Source organism: Octodon degus, unplaced genomic scaffold (assembly GCF_000260255.1).
Source record: "Octodon degus isolate 3935 unplaced genomic scaffold, OctDeg1.0 scaffold00016, whole genome shotgun sequence".
NCBI lineage: Eukaryota > Metazoa > Chordata > Mammalia > Rodentia > Octodontidae > Octodon > Octodon degus.
This window is the reverse complement of record NW_004524592.1, coordinates 22,766,782-22,789,226: the sequence shown is the minus strand read 5'-3', so window position 1 is coordinate 22,789,226 and position 22,445 is coordinate 22,766,782. Positions and strand designations below refer to the sequence as shown.

Sequence of the window (22,445 nt, the reverse complement as noted above, 5' to 3'; positions counted from 1 at the left end):
GACCTCAGAGGGGTGTTGGAAGAGGCAGCTGATTGAATTAATGACACTCTGGCACAGGATGACAGCCCACGTAGGGGAATCAAAATACATCTTCAAGAAGCAAAGGAAGGAAAGGTAAGAAAGAGATTATGGCAAAAAAAGTTGCCTGCTTTCTCTCCTTTGAACAAGCATAGATGATGTGTTACTGGCTTCCCAAGAGTGAACAAGAACTACAAAGTAAACTTCTTGGTCTGTTGCTTATTTGCCTCAGTCTAAAATGGAAAAGTAAAATAACCCCGTGAATCTTTGCTGTTTGATGTAAGGCTAATAACTGGCTCTCAGCTACTTTAAACAAAGTTGAAATCATTCATTATGCAACAAATTCCCCAAACAACTCAAAATGTTTGGCTTGCAAAGAAGACTGCAAAACAGATGTAATATTGAAGTCCTAATTATGAGCAATAATTCCACGATAAGACCTCTCCAGGGTGCCAACAACCAACTGACTGACGTTGGCTCCAGAGAGGAACTCGGTTGGTGGCCGGGCACCACAGAGCAAGGTGGCCTCACATGCACTCCACCCACCGTGCTTGCAGAAGTGCACATGGATGGAACTCTCCACAGAAGACTGAACTCCAGGTGTCTTATGTACCTCAAATACGCATTGTTTCTGCAGAAAAGAAATCTGGACAGATGCCTCCCAGGTCGGAGGAGAAACACACACTGAGGACTCAGGTTAGGGTGTAAAGGGTGCTCATGGCTATGGAAGGCTGCAGGAGCCACAGTGCTGTCACCTCCACAGGAAAGCATGGAGTGGGAAGAAGGCTGGGAAATGACCGCCGAAGCTTTCACTTACTGCTCGTTGGGAAAGAGGTCTCCCTATGCCAGTTTCCTATCAGGAAGGAAAATTTTTCCATTCCAAGGCCCCTTCCCTTATACCACAGAGCTCGGCACTGATGACACATGGCCCTCATGTTGCAGCCCGGGTGCCACGCCTCAGTGACGTTAGTCCTTATGCAGCCCTCACTTGGGCCCCAAGATTGTATCAGCCAGGAAGGACAGTATGAGCTGCCACACTGCTGGGATACACAGCTTGGCCACACATCCACTTCCTGATCAAAAGAGGAGGGAGGCCCCTCAAGTGTGTGCGCATGAGAACGCAGGACAGAAGCGAGTGCAGGGGTGAGCTCCCTCCCTCAGGCCTCCAGTTCTTCACCTGAGTTAAATTCATGCGACTTCAAACTTCGGCTCTTGCTCTCTTTTCCACTCAGATGCAGGCAGAGGGGCTCTGCCCACAGCGACCCCGATACCCTCACCTCCTAATATGTGCCAGGCGCTGGCTCACGGGTCTCACACATCTGACTACATTGCCCTTTCACAGTGCTGCAGGGAGTCCTCTGGGGAAGGAGCTAAGAGCTAGGGCCCAGGCTACATGGAAACTGACCAGTCCCTCATGAGCAGGGCTTCGGTCACCAGCAGAGCATGTGGCCAGCGGCCTCCCACGCAGGCAGTGGCACACCCTGGTTCCCTCCAGCCACACCCACCAGACTCAGCGCAGGTACCCGACCTCTGCAGGGGCCAGGATCTTCACACTTTCCAGATCTCCATGGTATCCTGAGTCCCATGGGCCCCCGGACTCCACCGCCATCCCTGGTGAGCACCCGCCAGCAGGAGGCTGTATCAGGTCCTGGTGGGTGCCGTGTCCATGCACCAGAAGGACAGCGCTGGGCCTTCCTGTCTTACCGCACTGCCTCTCTCAGCCAGTAACGCCTGGAGCGTGCCCGCCCTCCTCCTCCACACTCTCTGCGACTTTTCCTGGCTCCCTCTTTCTCCCACACCATACATGCCTCTCATATCCATTTCTGGGCCTCAGTGCTTGGCACATGGGCGAAGAAAAACCCACAGCAGACGATGCCTAACAGTGAAAGTGAGAAAGCTCGGCCACTCTGCTGGCACAGGAAGTCCACGTCAGAGGGTTGTTCGCTTAAGTTCTGGTCTGTGTTTCTACTGAAGGCCGATGTGTACATGTGTTACTAGCATCCACCTTCCACACTGTGCAAAGCATGAGGTCCAACTACACCAACAGAACAGAACTCCCCGGGGCACCCTAGTTCTCTGCTATAAAGGCCTCTACGCATCCCTTCCCTAGCATCAGAGAAAACATCCAGGACTTTCTGGCCACAAAGCCCCAGGTCAGCTTCACAGACCCACCACTTACCAGCGTTCATGTCTTTAAACTTCTGCTTGAGCTCAGCAGGAGTGAGCCGATACTGATCAAGCCCATCGTTCCAGTAGATCCGGTCCAGGACCTGAAGATCCCCTCCGATCAGCCAGTCTCCCTGCTCCATAACCATCTGATGGAGGAGAGAGAAAGTAACAGCTCTAAGCAGAAGCCAAGATCACAGCGGGGAAGAACATCCCCTCTAAACGCAGCTGCGAGGGGCCGTGCCCAATGGCGCACAAGGGGATCCCAGCACTTGGGAGGCTGAGGCAGTAGGGTCACTGTGAGTCTGAGGCAAGCCTGGCCACAAAGTGAACTGCACAGTGAGACCCTGTCTTAAAAACCAAAATGGATGGATGGATGGATGGATGGATGGATAGATGGATAGACAGACAGATAGACAGACAGACAGACAGACAGACAGACAGCTGTGATCTAATCTCCACCTCAGAGGAAACAAATTCTGCTAGGCTCATCATTGCTGGAATTAGAATGTTTTGTAATTTCTCCAACCGTGTGAGACAACTATTAAATTTACGTACGAACAGCAAACAAAGGCAATTTGAACAACTGGGACTTTTAAGGTGATAAAGGCATCCTTTTCACTGCTATATGTTAATGAACAGGCCCACAAGATAGCTCAGCAGACTAAAGCACCTGTTTAGACAAGCTTAGGCAGATACAAAGGACCACGGTTCAATCCCCAGTACCACATGCTGCGCCAGCCCCACCCTCAGGGTGAGCTAAGCCAGCAAAAAAAAAAATGTGTGTGTGTGTGTGTGTGTGTGTGTGTGTGTGTGTTAATGAACAGTAATGTAACCTGGGATACCACCTTCCCACCCCACCCTGCAGCCCTAAATTTTTGAAGCTCTGTGATTACAAGCAAATTCAAATTCTAGTCCGTCCAGTTCACACACAAATCACCATGCTGAGCTCCTCCGGAGTTCACTTCTCCTTCTGGCACCTCACTGAGCAGACAGCACCCCAGAGGACCAGCCCTCTGCACAGAGCAGCTGGAACCCAGGGTCCCACTCACACATGTAAGGTCTACACTCCCACAATGCACCATGCCACTTTCAGGTTCAAAGTCTGCTTTAATGCAACACAGAACTGGCAAAAGCTTGACTTTAATGCTAAATTCCACACACAACAATGCAGTGAATGAGGCACGCTGGAACACTAATTGCACCTCACCACCTTCATGCTGGAAATTCCACACCAACGCCTGGCGTGGACCAGACCCCTGGTGCAGGTCCCTCTGAGTACAGATTCCGCATGCACTCCACTACACTCCGCAAGCACTGGCATTTACCCAGCATGTCCCAGCCCTGTATTCTAAATACCAGCATGCTGCTCCACGCCTGGGACACAGGAGGTATTTTTTTAAATATCTGCTATCGACTAAAGCATGGAGCTGAGAGTTAGAGCACAGCCTAACAGGCACAAAGCTCCAAGTTCAATCTCCAGCACCAAAAATTAAATATACTGAAAATATCAGCCAAATAAATATTGATCTGAGCTGAAACAAGCTCATGAGCCAATCACACTGATCTAAGACCCAGCTGCCTCTCTGCAAATGCTAACAAGGCCAGCAGATGCGTCGACACCCAGAGAGCCTGCATCTCTGTGCCGCTGGCAACTGGGAAGCGCAGCCAGGCACAGCCAGGACCTTGATGTACGGATGGCTCTTGCAGGTGGTTCCCCACTGCCGGGCACAGCGCTCCTCCTTCCGGTGCTCGAAAAATTCCGGGTTGCGAAGAATGGCCACGCGTCGTCCCTCGTACATCAGCGCAAACGCGGTGCAGCCATCCAGCCGCTCCTTGTCCTCTTGCGTGGCCGTCAGGACGATGGGCACAGACAAGTTAATGACACCGCCTGGCACACAAAGGGACGAGGACATGGGTGTGGGTTACTCGGCAGGCTCACTCCCAGTCACCCCCAGTCAGCACTCTGCTGAGCTACAACAGTCGTGGGTCCAGCAGGCAGCCACTCTGTGCCTCGCAAGGAACAAATGACAACCTAGAGGAAGCCGGCACTTCTTTTGGCCAGAAATTAAAAAACAAATAGTGAAAGTTAATGGAATCAGACCTGACAGGCATTCTCACCTCAATTCATCAAACTATCCCTGGAGAGATGTTCTTTTTTCCAGGGCTGGGGATTGAACCCAGATCTTCAACACTGAGCTATATTCCCAGCCCTTTCTTCTTTTTCAACTTTGAGACAGGGTCTCACTAAGCCACTAAGACAGGGTGGGCTTAAACTTGCCACCCTCTTGCCTCAGCCTCCCAGAACACTGAGAACACAGGCATGTACCACCACCCCCACCTGCAGAAAGATTGCTCTAGTTACAGAAGTAGAGAGAAGTTCTGCCAAGGAGGCATCAGGTGGCCAGGACTAGCACTGCCAAGAGGTTGTGCATCCCGCTGAAGGAGACAAAAAACAGTGTTTTTCAACCAAACACACACCTTTCTTGTAATCAGAATGATGGGGCCCCATGTTAAGTGATTCTATCTGGACAGCCTCATGGCAGGAAGACAAAAACACCACCCTCTCCACTGTTCTATTACTATCAAACCAACATCAGCTACTACTGGCCACAGAACAGAAGCAGCCAACGGCAGCATCATTCACACCAAACTCCCTGTCTGTGACACCTCAGCAATGCTTCTGGTCCCAATCTTTCCAGCTGAAGAGGTTTGGTTTACTATTTGTGAGCTCACCGTGTGCAGCTTGGAAAGACACAATGTCCTCACAGTGTGGTCTCCTGGACCAAAGGCAGCACCAGGGACAACTGGCCACTCCAAAAGCCACCACCACCAGGCACAACAACAGTGGAAAGTAAAATGAGCTCATGCCTGGGCTGTCACTGAGCAGCAGTGTGGGGACCCCACAAACTCCCCAGGGAAAATCAAAGGGGACACTTCATTCTCCAAAGTTTCTCTGTGAGAATGATCAGGAATATGTTTCCTACCAATCCTTCAGCAGGAAGAAGAAAAAGTTGGGATCAAGTCAGGGGGGTTCCTTGACACTCTCTTGCCAGGTGTGGTGGTGCATGCTAAGGCAGGAAGCTCAGCAGGAAGAGCGATGCAAGTTCATGGCCAGCCTGCGCTACATATTGAGCTTGAGTCCAGCCTGAACTACACAGCAAGACCCTATCTCAAAGAAAAAGCAACAAACAAAAAACAAAAGCACTGTCTTTACTGTATACTCCAGGATACTCACTGACAGCACACACCACAAAGGGTAAAGCAGCCGGACTGGGATAATAACACACAGGTGCCAGGCTCTTTGGGGCAGTTTTAATACTCCTTAGAATAGGAAGAGCCATGGGCTTGGCCACCAGCTCCTTCCACAGGACTCCATGACTCTGCTACGGAAGGCTGGACTCTAGGCTTCCACGGCTGTGCATGTGTGCACCACAGGGCAGCTCTCACAGTGACCTGGGGCTGGGGCACAAGGAGGCTGCAGTTTCTGCAACCCATCCTCACCCCCGTCTCCAGAGCAACAAACCACAATAGGGAAGAGAAGCGGACGTGCAATCTCACGCCTGCACTCAGGGCTGATGTGGCAGCCTGAAAGGCAGCTGTCAGCACTGCTCTTCATGTGCAGTGGCAAACACCTCCCATGCTCACCGTCCAGGAGACAGTCGAAGTGAAGGCACTGAAGGTACTCGCGCTCCCTCATGAAGCCCCCCAGCGGGGTGGCCCAGCCCTCTGCCAGCACCTGGACCCACTGCATGTCCACCTGCGGGAGACAGGGACAGGTGTCCAGGCTGTGCATCCACAAGCCTGCAGGGCTGAATTCTGCAGGATGGGAACAAGCATTATAAGGATGATTCTATGAACCTAACAAAAAATAAGAGTACAAGGAAAAAATTAAGGTTTCATAATAACTTTAAGAACATTAGGCCTGCTGTGTACCTCCCTGTTTCCTATCACCTCTCTTATTTTTCTCTTTGTATTAATTATATTTGGCTTTCTCATATAAAGCAAAACATCTGATAGCCCTCTGTGTCTGAGGTGTTTCACTTAGCATTACGGTTTCAAGATCCACCTATTCTCCTCCAAATGATTCTGATGCATGCTTCTCATGGCTGAGTAATACTCCACTAAGCACATCTATCACATTTAGACGTTGAAGCACTTCTGGTAAGGACACCTTCCCCAACACCAGCAGCTCCCAAACTCTGTGCATCAGATGCCTAGGAAGGATTGCTCAAATAAAGAGCACTTAATGCACAGGGGGTTTGGTTTTTGTTTTTTTGGTACCAAGAATTGAACTCAGGACCCTGAGCTTGCCAGGCAGGCGCCTGTGTTGCTGAGCTATATCCCCAGCCCTATATACAGTTTATTAGGTCAGTTCACTATGAGATACTTCATATTTGTCTTATAAGCCCGCAAAATACTAATCAGCAAGATCTGGAAACTGTATTTTGATAAACACCATGCTAAAACAAAGGAAGCCTTAAATAAGAAGCACTTAGCAAAACAATCCCTTGCCCATGACAGAGAACATGAGCCTTACTTCCTGAAGGCTCATTTCTGGAACCTTCAGCTTCCCTGTAACGCCAGGTCCCACACACAGCCCTCAGGAGGCTCTCCTCAGGGACCCGCCAACCTCCTCGGTGCCCGCGAAGCCCTGTATGGGCCTGGCACTTCCCTGGGTGCCCTGGAATTTGCTATCACAAAACAAAAGCTGGGAAACCCAATTCCTGGTCCATAGCCTCGTTCTGTAACCTGCTTCTAAAATATACACAAATGGTACAACTTAAAATTGTACAAGATAGAGAAATAAATTGTAATTTCAATTTTTATCATCCCTAAATGAAATTAGAAATTAACTAGAAAAGACACCTAACGATTTTACAAGATCCAAGATATGCAATCAAGTTATTCTTAGTATATTAATCACTGTTAATATACGAGAGAGTTAGGTGTTAGCCAGGAGACTAAGGCAAAAAATCATGTTTAAAGGTAAAAAATCATTTTAATTATCAGGGATTAGTATTTCTTAATGTTGTAGAATTCAATCTTTTCCAGTCTTTCCCTTATACCAAAACTCTGACAAACTTCCTTTGATATTTCAAAGTAAGTAAATACTCTGACTAGAAGTCGATGGAAGCCACGGAAGGGGCGAGAAGGACCCCACGCGCTGAGCACTTTCCCGGCCCGGAGGCGCCGGCCCGGCGCGCCCCGACACCCAGGCCTCCGCACTGCGCACATGCCGTGCCCAGACTCAGCGCTCTGCCTCGCGGCGTGGAAGGCAGCCCCGACTCACCTTGTTAATCTGCAGCACTGGCAACGACTCCGCATCGGTTTTCGCCAAGTGTAGTTTGTTTTCCGGCACATAAAGTTCTTTCACCTCATAAGAGGCGTCCACAGGAACAATGTCCTTTATAAAAACAAAAGCAGGACTCGAAGTGTGATTCACCGGCACAGAGCCTTACAGGGATGCTTAGTGAGGTGAGTCATCTCAAAAAGTTCACAGACAGGGGCTGGGGAGATAGCTCAGCAGGCGAGGTGCCTGCCGGGCAAGCACAAGGACCTGGGTTCAATCCCCAGTACCACGTGCCGTGCTGGTCCCATGCCGAGCCAGCCACTGAGACCAGATACAGTGGCGAAGGCCTGTAATCCCAGTGCTGAGGAGGCTGAGACAGGAGGATCACTATGAGCCTAAGCTGTACAGTGGGACCCCGGACCGAACCAGTAAATAAAAGATTAACGAGAAAAAAAGCTTTTTTAAAAAGATGTTCACAGACAGACAATGGCAGAGCGCAGGACACTGGGATCCCAGCTACCCAGGAGGCTGGAACCAGCTGAGGTACGCTTGCAAATACTAACACAGAAGAAAGCTAGGGCACGGGTGCAGCTCACCACCCATGGGTTGAGTCCCCAGTACACCCAAAACGAAACAAAGCCAACCAGCACAAGAGGGCTTTCTGTGCCATGTTTCTCCAGCCAATTTTCCTCCTGGTCTCCTCACTCTCAAGCAGATACAACCTCATGCAAGATGCACGCAAACACAACTTCACACACAAAAGCATCTATTCCTACCCCACAGTCCTCATCAAATTTGGGCGACTGCAAACAGGCAGTAACCCAAACAGATGGGACAAAACATACTAGAAAACAAACAAAACGCAACAGAACATACCAGCTTCACTGCCACCGGCATGGCTGGAGAAACCGTCCATTCTGACGGCTCCAAGTGCCCATTTCCACAGCGGGGCTGTGCGCTCCACGGGTACTGGAGTCGCTACGCACAGGCACACGCAGGCACTCCCAGGAGACAGCCACAGCCTTACTAAGGACACCTGCTGGCTGTCAATCATCTGGACTCCTTCCACTGGAAGCAGGGCAAGCAGGGTCTCCTTTGCAAGGCCATACCACTAGCTGGCAGAATCTGACTAAGGTCCCAATATGCAATCCCAAAAACACCCTTTCCTGCTTCTCCAGTGTAAGCTAAAGTTTGAACTACTCTGTCCCACAAACTGTTCATGAGCTGTCTCTGGGGTGTGTATATGGGGATGGGTAGCAGGAATTGAACTCACAACCTCACATTTGCCAAGCAGGCGCTGTGCCAATGAGCTACATCTCTGGCCCTTGTTCATGAGTTTTTTCCTTAGCAAGCAGCTGTAATTCCCAGACCACTGGCAGGAGGCGATCTCTCAGCATGTTGGTAAAGGTCAAGACCAAGGTCAACCCAGCCCACATTTCCGTTATACCTAAATGGTTCTACCCAAGGGAAAGGAAGTTCTCAGCTAAGCTTTTCAAACACTGCTGCTGTGATCAATTTCTTTTTCCCCAGCTTCTGACTCCCCATGTTTGGAACTTCAAAATGTGCAGTCTGGGAACAGAGACTTGGGGCTCCCGAGAAGGGCAGAGCCTCACCTCTGGACAAGAACACCTTCCAGCGGAGCTTTCCTGTTTGCTTGTCACCAATGGGCAGGGCACCCCACAGACTCATCTTTTCACCTCTTCTTGCAGCAGGGCATTTCTGTCTACTTCCCTAAGTCCCTGTCCCCCGATGCTGCACACAGGTCCCGATGAGCAGTGTGCTCCACATGACAGGCCGTGCCTGTACCTCCTGCTGTGGTCTCCCCAGCACCTGACGCTACTCTGCAGAGACACCTTCAAAACAAAAACTGTGAAGTCCTGGCACTCCGGGAGGCTGAGGTAGGAGGGTGACCAAGCTCAGCTTGAGCAATTTAGAGACTTAGCCAGACCCTGTCTCAAAGCAAAAAATAAAAAAGGTGCTAGGGATGTAGCTCAGGGCAAGGGCCCTGAATTCAGTCCCCAGAACCACCAAAAAATAAAGAGAACTACAAATTAACAAAACTTTCTATAGACAAAATCTCTACTTCCTTCCAACCACACCTCCAAGACACAAATGCACCAACAGCTAGCGAGCAAACAGAAATGTCTCCAAGATAACCATCCTGAACAGGACACAGCCAGTGTCCACTCTGCGGGCCTGCCACGTCGCTCTGTGAAGTACTCTATGCACACACAACCACGCGCTAGCAAGAAGGCACGCTCGGTCGTGCACTGTCTTTCCTGGATCAACACACAGGTGTGCCTCTCTCTCCCTTTTCAAGATAAGAGAGGCAATCATTCGTATTTTATTTTAGAGTCAAAATCGTATTTTCGTTATTAGCACTTTGCAAAATTCTCTTCCAAATTCACATGCAGCAATACTTTTAGGTGTATGTTAGCCAGACATCTCAGACACAGCTCTGTTCGTGACTCATCAAGGCCAAAAGACGACTCTACTTGGCATCTAATGAAAAAGACAAGCAATGTGTCTGGAATCTGTCCACTCGGTGGCACAAACTGAGAGCGACAGGAGCCGCTGCCCAGTAGAAGGGCTCTACAGAAGCTTGGTACAGGGACAAAAGAAGAAGACAGGAGTCTTACAAATGCGGACCTCACCAGTCTCTAGCATACTCTAGGACAAATCTTTCAGCTTCCAAAACCACCTCTAAACATTCAAGAGGCACAAAACCACCTCAACAGGAGATGAGATACCTGGACACCAGTGAAGTCGCTGCCACTGTTGGTGAGGGACAACAGTGTTGGCGTGATATGCGATTCATCCAGAATTCCACAGACAGACTCAGCTAGGAGAAACCATGTTCTCCTCTTAACCTGTGTACGGAGAGCCTTTGTTTTCACAAACTTCCTTTGAAACACAAAACACAACACAGGCCAGGTCAGAGAAAGTGTCACATTCCCTACACATCGCTCCCCTCCTCTCCCCTTTTTTTTTTTTTTTTTGTTCTTAATACTTATTTATTTTCTCTTTTTGAGACAGGGTCTCACTGTGCAGTTCAGGCTGGTCTTCAACTCACTTTGTAGCCCAGGCTGGCCTCAAACTCACAGCATTCCTCCTGCCTCAGCCTCTTGAGTGATGGGATTACAGATGCACCAACACGCCCAGTTTTGTTTTTGTTTTTTTTTTTATTGGCACTGAAGACGGGACCCAGAACCACCACACTGAGCTACACCCCCAGCCCTTTTCTTTTTATTATTTTTTATTTTGAGGCAGAGTTTCACTAAGTCATTAAATCGCCCAGGCTGGGCTCAAACTTTCGATTCTCCTGCCTCAGCCTCCCAGAGGATGATAGGTGTGTGTCAGGATGTCTGGCTCCACCCCCTTCTCAAGAACTCCAGGCCCCCAGCCTTTCAGGTAAAGGGGACCCTGAGCAGGTACTCCAAGTCCTGGCAAGGCCCAGGGTACAATCCACAGGTCACTAGTACTGAGGGGTAAGCTGTACAGCCTGTCAGTCTAGAAATATTTAAATATCATCCAGGTGAAATGGTAAATTTAAAATGTAACATGGGCTGCAAACCTTTGCTTTTTTGCCTGATGGACTAAAAACAATTTAAACTCCCACCCATGCTGCAGCTGCATCCTTGTGCAAAGAGATGGCTGCTGGTCTTTCCCTGGAGGGCGGCAGCAGGTTCACGGCCGCAGAGGAGCAGCTCCCACCCTGGTGCTCACGCCGCCATCCCCCTGAGGCCCCGACCAGAGACTATAAACGGTATTTTCTACACTTTTTCCAGAGCGGAATCTGCTCAGTGGACGTGAATGCCTGGGCCCACCCAAACCTGCTGTGATTCCCTCTCTGTCGTCTGGGAGCCCCTCAGGCCCTGTCCCTGCACCACCCGAGCTCTGGCACAGACAAAATGCTCTCAGAACCACCACTCTGTACAGACAAACTTTACCTCGGCTACAGCACTGGCATATGCCGAGGCCCTGTATTTTTGAAACCAGCATTTAAAATATCACTCTAGATTAAAACCAGCAGCAAGGAGCTCGCTTGCCCTGTCCTAAGCAGCCACGTTAAAGTGTGATCCGAGCAGGCCACCTAGTGACCGAGGAGGGTTGAGAAGTTACTTAAATTCAAGCCCTGGATGGCAGAAGTCTCACACAGCCCTGAACAGCTGCTGCCAAGGGAGGGACACGGAGAGAACCTTGCTGCACACAGCCTTCACCCAAGTGGCCAGGTAATGGGTCCCAAGTACACCAACCACACTGCCACAAAGAAAGAGAGAAAGGCAACCAATGGGAGGTCACGCTGTCCTTGAGGTCACGATACAATGCTGGGGTAAGCAAAGCGGTCATCGTCCTAAAGGAAACGCTGTATGCACACACGTTCTTCCTGGACCATGCAGAGGTCTCTTCAGGAAGCTGCACCTCCCACTCTTGTTTAGACCAGGCCCAGCTACAGAGCCCAGGCTGGCCTCAAAGCAACAGCGCCCCTCATCCCCCATCCTCATGGATACGCAATGAGCCACACACCACCCTGGCTAACTACACTTATTTAGAAGTGAACTTTGCATTGCAAGTGGAACAACACCCCAAGTCACCCATTTACAACCCAATGTTTAGGACCCTAAACAAATAAACGTAGGACCCTAAACAAACATAGCCTTCTAGAAAAATCACTTAGCTTTCTTTCACCACATCAAAATCGAGTTACCTATGTCAAACTCTTTAAGAAGAAAGAAAAGAGAAAATAAAAAAGGAAAAGGAAAGAGACAAGAGAGGAGAAGCAAAATGAAAAGAGAAAACAAAGGAAGAAAGCTTACCCAGCCAGGGATCGGCCACTCACACACACACACACTCTCTCTCTCACACACACACACACACAACTAAGAGCAGGAGCTAGCACAAGTGACTAGCAGACCACACCCTTATACAAGGACCTTAGCAACCTGACTCAAAAAGCACTTCCAGGAGCCTGGGTGCGACAGCACTCTCCTGTCCTCCCAGCACTCTGGGAGGCTGAGGCAGAAGGATCACAAGTTCTGCGCCCAGCATGGGCAAATCAGCAACTCAGTGACAGCTGTCTCAAAACTAAAACTAAGAAAAGGAGATCTAGAGGACCTAGCCCAAGGCAAAGGCTCTGGGTTCAAGCCCCATTACCAGCTCCCTAAGGAAAAACAAACCTTCCCCAAGGACATCTGGCCAGCATTCTCCTGGCTGGCCCTGGACTGATGCTCCCAAGGTTAATGGTCACCAGCTTCCATACCCACCTCACCTTGCCCTGAAGCCCCCGCTGGGCCATGTCACCCTCTACCTGAGCCTCCAAGCTGCAATGCCCCTCAAATGCCCCCACCCCACTCCTGATCCCACTGCCCTTGGACAAACATTCCCTCCCTGTGCCCCGCTTCCCAAGGGAGATCTCAGTCACAACTGCTCAGGCAGCTCATGTACCTGACTCAGGACTCACACAAAGAAAGAACCACACGCATGGGAGGCACTGCAGGAACTGAGGCAGGGCCTCTCTCCACCCCACAACTGCCCGGATCCCCACCACGTGCCATGTGGAGTGGGAAGCAGGCTCTGTGCTAACCCTAGCTGCATCTGATCAGTACCTGCCAGCACCTACGCGTGCTGAGAACACACCGAGACGAAGCAGAGCTGCTCTCAATACCTGGGCAGAAGAGGTGTGTCTGGAACGTATGCTTTACACCAGTCACGCTGTGATGAGGACACACTGCTAAACTGCCCAGGCTGGGTTCGGACTTGTGATCCTCCTGCCTCAGCTCCCAGAAGGCTAGGACTAGGATGCGCCACCACGCCCAGCTAGGAAATTCTATCATTTAACTCTCTCCCACATCATCAGTGTATGCAGCAGCATCTCCACACGGCACAAACAGGGCCAACTGCAAGGGAAGCGCAATCTCTGTTCCCAAAGAAGGGTGAGCCAGAAGGCAGCACTGAGTTGAGGGGGCAGTGGCATTGCTCTGTCGCCACCCAGTTTATGATGAACACAAGTAATTTTTCATAAGAAACATCCCTGCTGTAAGTTAATGCAAGCAACACCCCTTTCCAATAGATTCCATTATACTGAACTACAAATGGCATGAGAAGTCCTGCAAGCAAGTGCTAAAGCGTACAAAAGTGACTGCACAACACTTGGGTGGAGAATTCAATATCCACAAGCAGGTTTTTTAACTTCTCTGAAAAACTCCAGCATTTACTGTGTGAATAAAATACAAGGACTATTGGGGACACTATAGTAATCCAAGCAGAAGTGGCTGGAGCTGACACAAGAGAAAGGCAACCTCCGCACTCTCACAGGACAAGTCATTTGGAGAAGACACATGGGCCTGTAGGTGTCCCTGACCCTAAATGCTCAGTGAGTGTTTATTTCTTACCTGCCCCACCCATTCCAAACCGTGCATGAAACTGCTCTGAATGCACTGTCTAGACAGCATGGCAGGGTGATCAGTGCTGCCGCTGGTGAGGGCAAGCGAGGAGAAAAGTGCTCACTGGCGTTCTGGAGGTGAAGACCAGGCGAGAAAGAGAACGATACAGAGAAAGGCGGACAGACAGACAGGTGTAATGCTATAGTGGAAGACAACACAGTAAAGAAAACATCCAGCTCGAAATCAAATGACAAAGAACCCTGAGCACCAATCTGCTTAGTTCCATACACCATGGGAAAGCCTAAAGTGTTCTGGAGTGAAACGCACTTTAGAAGACAGCCTGGGAATGATCGGCACACAGAGGCGCGGTGCAGTAACAGGAAAGACAGACCTATCAAGTCGCAAGGCGGTGGAGCTCAGCCAAACGAGAAGGAAGATGGGAAATCGAGTCTTGCCAGACTCCCTGCTCTGTCCCTCTATGGACACCAGGGCCACACTGAGACACATCCCAGGGTGACATGCCCTTGGTTCTTGTTCCTGTCACTCACAGCATAAACTCCCAACTAGATCTCTCAGATCACTACTGCCTAGAACCTGCTGGCTACAGCCATGGCCTCTCCCCACACTGCCTGGCACCTAGACGAGGGATCCCACCCCACTTGAGTGTGGAGTGCAGAGACGCAGCGGGCAGCACAGGAACCCAGGTGTCTGACTCCTTAACTCAGCCAGTTTGGCCTTTGGTGCACTAAACCTTTGAAGCAAAATGCAACACTGCGTTTATCCAGGGAAGACCTCTGGACAAGGGATGTAAATGGGGAAAAAGTCCCAAGGTAAGTACCTGCACAAACTCTGTAATGAGAAAAATCTAGCGGCTACGCACCTGCTATGTTCAGTCACAGGAGCGGCTTCCAGAGCTCCATCTAACACATTAGATGCTGGAGCTCAACAGGAGGTTTACCCTCCAGAACCCAGTCAGGAGAGACCAAAGAAGGACAGCTTCTCACTGCCTGGCACTGTGGCAGGGGTGACAGCAAAGCAACGGAAGCTAAGGAGCCAAGCAAGGGGGCCGGGCAGCTGAGAGGGGGCATGGAAGAATGGCACTGCTCAGTGGGCCCCACCCTCTGCCTTGATGCAGCCAGCCAGGCCTCTGTGTGTGCCCACCCACCCAAGTACCAGAGAGGGCGCTTCTGTCCCAGTGCCACCTCCCCAGGTGCCTCCTCTAGTCTAGCACCACAACATGGCCAGTTATCACTGGGAAGACTCAGGCACCCCCTAACATCCAGGAAACTTACTGCGCATGTAAACCTGACATCTCTAAGACCACAAGCTACAGGCCTCAACAGCCATGGCTGCACCGTGGCTCTTAGGAATCTACATGGTAAAACTACTGACAAAATCTTAGATCTAACTCCTAAGCTTTCTTAAGTTTACAGATTGAGATAGTAGAACACCCACCTCACACCACACACACACACACACACACACACACACACACCTGCTAGCACTATGAAGAATTTAACAGATAAGTACAACCTGACCTCAGTGCGCCTGGAGTGGGGCGTGACTCCCCGAGCCCTCTCACCCGCTCCTGCAGCAGCTCCACGACTTGCTGGACGCAGTCGTTCACATCACAGGAATCTGTCTTCAGCACCAGCTCCGGGGCTTCTGGCTTCTCGTACTCTGAATCAATCCCAGTGAAGCCTGTAAGAGGTAGCAGTTTACTTCAGGAGTGCAAAGTTTCTTGGTGGATGCAGAAATCTACCATGTCCCCTCTGGGCTGGGACATGTACTCAGGACGGGAAGGACATATCTTGCTCAGAAGACTTGCGACTTAAACTCTCCTCTGTTCTCTGAATGAACAGTGGTCTCTCCTTGCTCACAGGACACTGCTGAACAGGGCATCCTGCCCACCCCTCCCCAGAAAACGTCAACTTCAGTTCCTGCAGACCCTGCTCATGTTTTTGTCTTTCACTTCATTCTGTGTGGATTTCTATTGAAAGACACCTTATTTAACACACTGATGCATAGCTCATTCATTTGACTCTTTTTTTGTTTCTATTTCTAAATAGCACCTCAAGTCCCAAATGCAAGAAAAAAATTTCTGTATTACCAGTATTCCCAACAGTAGTTAGTGATGGTTCACAAATTTAAGTAGCTGAAAAAAGAAACCCTTCCGGTTAGGAGACTAATTGTTCTGCTCTAATTCTCAAACCTGAGTGTACACCAGGATGGGCCATGCCCATGGTGCCCCAATGGGGACCAGCCTGGCACATCCACACAGTCAGGGTAACTGGCAGGAAAGCCAGACAACCACCCTGGTTAGCAGCACTGGAATGGAAAAACAGCAATCTAGAACTCCACCGCTGGCTGATTTGTCCCACAGGTGGTGACAGAAAAGACTTGCTGGAAAAAAGTCACTGATTGATGCTCAAGTCGGTAACACAGAACTACTTCAGAGTAAGCATGAAATGATCTAGACGTTAGAGCGGCTGGCCTGGGGATGTATTTACCGTCTAGCAAGCGTCATCAAAGATCTGTAAGAGCCTGAACTTTCCCAAATGCCGTTCGGCCCATGATGTTCACTATCACGGTGTAAAAGGGCACTGACAGGGAACTCGCTGCCCACCATTTTGATGAGTTTTGATGACTTTTCAGAAACTAAACAACTCTATAATCGAACTTCCAACACCATGACAAAACTAAAGCAATGTCGTGAGTATCACACACGCTCATACACACGCGCAAACACATTAACCTAAGGAACCTTCTATCAAAGTCTACACTGAATGTAACCACACTTGAAAAAGTAAAAAGGAACCAACCCAACAGTGCCCAGTCTCAGCATACCAACTGGAAATGACACAGGGACACTCTGGATTTGTGCTTATCTCTGCCCCAGACACAGACGGAAAGCATAGGTGCTGAGCATCTGTTCCCCTCCTTGTCACTGGCCACCTCACAGCTAGATGCTTCAACTGTACCATGCTTGATTCTAAAGATACAAAACGTCTGCTGTCCCTGCTCACAGCAGCTCACTCCAGCCAGGCAGACGAATCTTCCTCCCTCACCAATGTACCCTCACAAAAACAGCACACTCAGTTACAGTTGAAGTAAAAGGTGCAGGGATTTCTGGATCTGCTCTGCCCCTCTATGTCAAATCCACACAAAACTCAGCCATCACCCAAGGGGCACACTGGCTGGAGGGCAAAGCTTGTCCCCTCTCCCCTCCAGTCTGGGCTAGCTGTTTCCTGGGGAACAGTACCAGCTTCACAGGTGGGCCGGCCAAAAGGATGCCGGGCAGTGACGCCACTGTAGGCAACAGCTAAAGCTGCAATCAATCACATATGCAGGGCTAAGACAAAGCTGGTGGGAGAACACAGGAGCTCCTCCAGCCACGTAAGTAACCTTGCTAGCTGGCTGTCAGGCAGAGAAGCTGAAGCGGACACCAACCTCCTGAGGGTACAACTCTAGGGCTCTTGGGCAGCTCTGCTCCCATCGGGAAAGAGGGCACCATCTGGCCCAGTCTTGTCTCCTATCTATATTTTCCACATCCCACCACCATTTTTCCCAGGATCAGGGAGAGCCCAAGGAGTTAGGACAACTAACCCTGGAGCTGCCACAGGCAGCAGGAGGGTGCCAGAGCTACACTATGGGCTCCCAGTCACTAAGAGTATTGACCTGCTCCACCATCTAGATCAGAAAAGCCCAGAGTAACAAGCATTTTCCTACTCCTTTAGCCTTTCCCTTTTCAGGGTCAGAAACTGAACACCAAAATCTAGAATTCAGAGCTGAGGGAAGAACTCTGGGAATGGAACGTGGCTACCTCATCTATGCTGGGAAAACAAAACAAAGTGACCTTAGGAAGGGTCCAGCATATAGCTCAGTGGCATAAGCACCTGCCTAGCAAATGCAAGGTCCTGAGTTCAATCCCCAGTATAAAAAAGAAAAGAAAATCCAATCTCACTGGCTTAAACAAAGTGACCTGAGGGAATCGCTGACCCTTAAATGATACCCATTCATTGTTGGCTTCCCAAGTGGCCATGTTCTCCATTTCCATTAACACTGATGCAACAGGACAGGCATCAGAGGACACCTGCACCAGCCACCAGTTCACAAGCTCAGGCTCCTTTGCTTGCAGCTGACCAAGTCAGAGAAGGCTGGGCAAAGCACTGACTCCAGGCGAACTCCAGGGAGATGGAAGGGCTAGCAGGCCTCAAATCCTTATCTCCCTGTGTGCAGGTGAGTAGGGAACAGCGGGAGGGAGCACAGAGGACAGCGTGGATCTGCCAGCCACCTACAGCTTACCCTTGCCTTCCTGTGAAAAGGAACCTGGGCTCCAGATCGAATATGGCCACCATCAAGGGCAGCAGGAAAGCTGGCCCTCAAGTTCGCCTCCAAAGCTGGGCATGCGTATTAAAGGAATGGATAACATGCTAATCCAATCTAACTCAACAGTCTTGCTCAGAACAAACTGGGGACCATTCCAAGTGCTACAAGTACGAGCCATCGAGATGCTCAGAACAGAGGCATTTTTTCCACTAGTACTATGGCCCCCACATTTTTAGAGGGAAGCAGTGACTGCTGGGGCCTCACAACAGCTGCCCGCCAAACCACACAGGCTGTACCACCTTTGCAGTCCAGCTCTATCTCATTGGCATCATGTCCCGGGATATCAGGGTGTGCTACTTTTAGTCCAGTGAGAGAAAAGGAGCCCCAAGCCACCACATCCATCCTTAGAAAAGAGCATCAGACCCAGAGACAGGCAGCAAACTGCACCAAGAAGACTTGGAAGAAAGCGTCACTTGCCTTTAATTTCTCCAGCTCGTGCCTTCTTGTAGAGCCCTTTGACATCCCTCTGCTCACAAACGTGCAAAGGAGCGTCGACAAACACTTCAAAAAATGGCAAGCTGGCCCCCTCGTGGATCTGCCGGGCATTGTTACGGTCCTGGAGAGACAGAAGACATGTAAGTCAACAGAGGAAAGTGGCTACACCGCCACTCAGCATGAGCAAGAAGTGCTTTTCACTTTTCGTTTACATATATACATATATATATATATATATATACACACACACACACACACACACACACACACATATATATATATATATATTTTTTTTCTTAATGTATTTAGTACAGGTCTCACTACATAGATTGGACTCAGTGATTCTCCTGTTTTCAGCCTCCCAAGCTCTGGGATTACCAGCACATACCAGCAAACCCAGTCTCAATTGCAGTCTCAGCGTATCCTGGGGGCAGAGCAGGCATGGCATGCAGGGGACTGAACCCTGGACCCTGCGCCTGTCTTAGCAGGGGCTTTAATCCACTGAGCTATCTGGTCGGACCTTTTATTTATATTTTTAAAATACAAATTGAAGGCCAAAACAAGTAAATCCAGGACACTGTTAGCTTAACATTCCTTCTTCATGATATCTTTAAAAGCCACACTGTTGTCCAAACCCAGGACCCTGCGCAATCACAGGGGAACCTCGGATGGTACAAACCTCATCTAAATCTAGGGGAACCATGAGCCTACATCCAGCTGGGATGCAGCTGCCACCAGCTCCACCTCCACTGGCAAGAAAGCAATCTCACAGAGCAGCACCCCAGCTCCCAAGCTGGCTCACACCCCACTACGGGTCCACAAACCCAAGCCCGCAGCTTAATGCTTGTGCACAGCTCCTAACCCCACTTTCCCCACTCTGTCTGTGTTGTCTCCACTCCTCGGGGGCACATGGCACTTCTTGAGCCAACTTTTCTTGCTTTCTGCCTTCACTCAAACCCCAGAGGGTGCAGCCCACACCCACACCAGGCACACCAGGGCACAGGCCAGATACTCACAGCTGGTCCCTGAAGCACTCACCATCCACTCTCTCTTCACTCAAGCCTCTGCCACCTTCCGTGTGGTTCCTCTAGCTTAAAACACTTACCAGCCACTCTCACCAGATGGCCACGTTGTTTCCCCATTTCAAAAAGAAAAGCCGAGCCAGGAACCTCTCACTGAGTTCTCTGTCATGCAATTCACTACACTCACCCCTGCAACCTTATTCTCCAGCCACTGCACCCTGCGCCATCCCAGCTCTCCACTTCCCTCAGCGGCCTCTAGCCCACTCCCTCATCCACCTGGATCCTCAGCTTCAATCTCTCCAATGGCATTTTCCCTTGGCAATAACAGGACAAGCCCATCTCATCCATCAAAAATAACTGATAAACTATAATGGCTTATATCTAGATGTCCCCCAAAGCCTCATGCACTCATAGTACGGCTCTGGGGAGGTGACGGCCGTTGGGGTGTGATGCTCACAGTGATTCATCCACCAATGAGTGTATAACTGAAGGTGATGCTAGAAGGCAAAGCTCGACTGAAGGAGATGAGGCACTGGGGGCCCGGACTGCAAAGGCCTCTCCCCTCCTCCTTTGCTCTCGCTCTGCTTCCTGCCCACCCTGCCGTGGACTGTTTCTCCCCTACTACACCCCTGCGCCTTGGAGTCAGCCAACTAGGAACTGAAACCTCCACCAACTGTGAGCCAACATGAGCCTTTCCTCCTCCAACTCATAGGCATCAGGTATAATGTCCTCGCAATGAGGACAGTGCCTAACATAGGACTCGTACAGAAAGCTTCCCTTCACCACATGCACTTGCCAGGGTATAAAATACCGGGCCTCCCGCGGCCTGTCACACTGATACCCCCAGGGAGCCCTATAATGTGTTCCCTCTGTCTGCATCTCCTATGTCGCCATCACCTCCCCTAGCCCACTGCCCTGTGCACCACCCTGCAGCACTGTATCAGCTGCCTTTACAGTGTACGCAATGTCATCTCCACCAAGGCCAAAGCTTGTGCCTTACCCTCTCCTGAATCAAACGCACTCCCTGACCTCTTGCTAATGCACCTGAAGGCCCACAGGTGTCTTGAGCTAATGTGTCCAAAGGGAATCCATCCTCTCCCTCCAAACCTGCATTTCCTGTCAAGTACACAGAAGCCACGCTGCTGGGCCTCATACAGATGGTGTGGGCTTGTAGGCTTGAACATGCTCTAAACGGAGCCAAACCTCAGGCCCACTGCTCTTACAGATGCGGTCCCCACACATCTCCCTGCTATAGAAACAAAGACAGGTAAGAAGGCAGATACTCAAGCAGGGGCTCCTGCCTCTACCATTTCCCAGAGTCACAAAGTTGCCCAGAAGGTAGGAGGATATCACCATTACTATACTTCTGTTCAGACCCAGGAGGCCCACGCTTCCCTCACTGGCTTTTCCTTTCATACATTCTGAAGCTATAATACTCAGGACAATAAAAGGAACCGGTCCTCCAGAAACGTTTTAGGGCTGCTGCCCAGGCTCAATTAAGGCAACGATGTGAGGAACGCTCACCCTGATATTACAGACAAAATAAAGTACCTGTAACCACCAACGTGACTTGACAACAGTCCGCAGAGGGTGGCCCTGGAGCCGTGTGGCTTGATCTCAGCCCTTCCCTCTATCTTTTTCTATTTCCTCTGCAGAGCCAATTTCTCTCCCATTTTCATTTTTGGGTTTCTGAACAAAAATAGATGTGCTTCAAAGCTAGGACTATACTAGCATGACTTAGGATACAACTGAATACTTCTTACAAGCCAAGTCTGAGAGGAGGGCCTTGCCGCGTGGTGTACCATCTAATCCTCAGAGAAGCAGAGCTGGGATGTTAGCCTGTCTGTGTCCCCGTCCACAGTGCCTGCCACTATCCACGATCCTCACAGGCCTGCTCTTGGACAGCCAGGCATCCAAAGGGATTAGATGACGCTCAAGGACATTTAAAGATCACAAAGGTGGGGAAGGCACAGCTTCAGCACTGCAGGAGCTGGAGGCAGCAGCGGGTGAGGGGCACAGAGCACGGGTCAGCATGTGTCAGGTACAGGGCCTCGCTCTGCCAGTGCAGTGCCAGACCCTGGGTGTGTGGCACCCGGTTTGTCACGGCTACCTTCTCACTGAGCCAGCAGTGACTGCAAGCTGTTACTTTATATAAACCTTGTTATCACTACCACTACTGTGAGTAGCACCCATGAACAGGGATACTGTTAAGGTACAGGGATACATGGTTAAGGTACAGGAGCAGGACACCAATGAGGGGCACCCCCAAAAGAAGATGGGGAAAGAAAGGTGCAAAGATGTCCACTGACTTGGGGAGAGAAGCAAGATGAGAAGGAGGTGCTGGCCAGGCAGGGACAAAACAAAATCTCAGGGTAAGTAGCCCTGTGAGCTTTACAGAGAAATATAAAAAGGTGAAACAGTATTACTGCTAAAGTAGCAGAAGACTCTGGCAACAGCGGAGAGCAAAGAACTTGTGGGCACAGGTGACGTGGAAGGCAGCATACTAAGAGGGCTGAACAGGGCTCTGCATGTGGGGCACAGTGGCACACATCTATACTCCCAGCACACGGGAAGCTGAGGCAGGAAGGTCAAAGCCAGCCTAGGCTACAGTGAGCTGAGGGCCAGCCTGAGCTACGCACTGAGACCTTGACTCAAAACACAAAAATTAAAAAGGAAGAGGAGAAGAAAGAGGAGGAGGAGCTGCTGCAGCAACCAGAAGAAGAGGAGAGAAGGACAAGG

At 50.2% G+C, this 22,445-nt stretch overlaps 1 protein-coding gene across 1 annotated transcript in view; it reads right to left on the bottom strand.

Annotated features, from left to right (window-relative positions):
- Positions 1-22,445, bottom strand: part of Papss1 (3'-phosphoadenosine 5'-phosphosulfate synthase 1) — a 73,384-nt gene that overhangs the window by 28,475 nt on the left and 22,464 nt on the right. Inside the window, exons 4-9 of the mRNA XM_004626696.2 lie at positions 18,667-18,805; positions 15,443-15,561; positions 7,478-7,591; positions 5,833-5,944; positions 3,870-4,075; positions 2,198-2,333 (exon numbers count right to left, since the gene is read on the bottom strand). Coding sequence (XP_004626753.1) covers positions 2,198-2,333; positions 3,870-4,075; positions 5,833-5,944; positions 7,478-7,591; positions 15,443-15,561; positions 18,667-18,805 — 826 coding nt within the window. The remainder of the gene's footprint in view (positions 1-2,197; positions 2,334-3,869; positions 4,076-5,832; positions 5,945-7,477; positions 7,592-15,442; positions 15,562-18,666; positions 18,806-22,445) is intronic.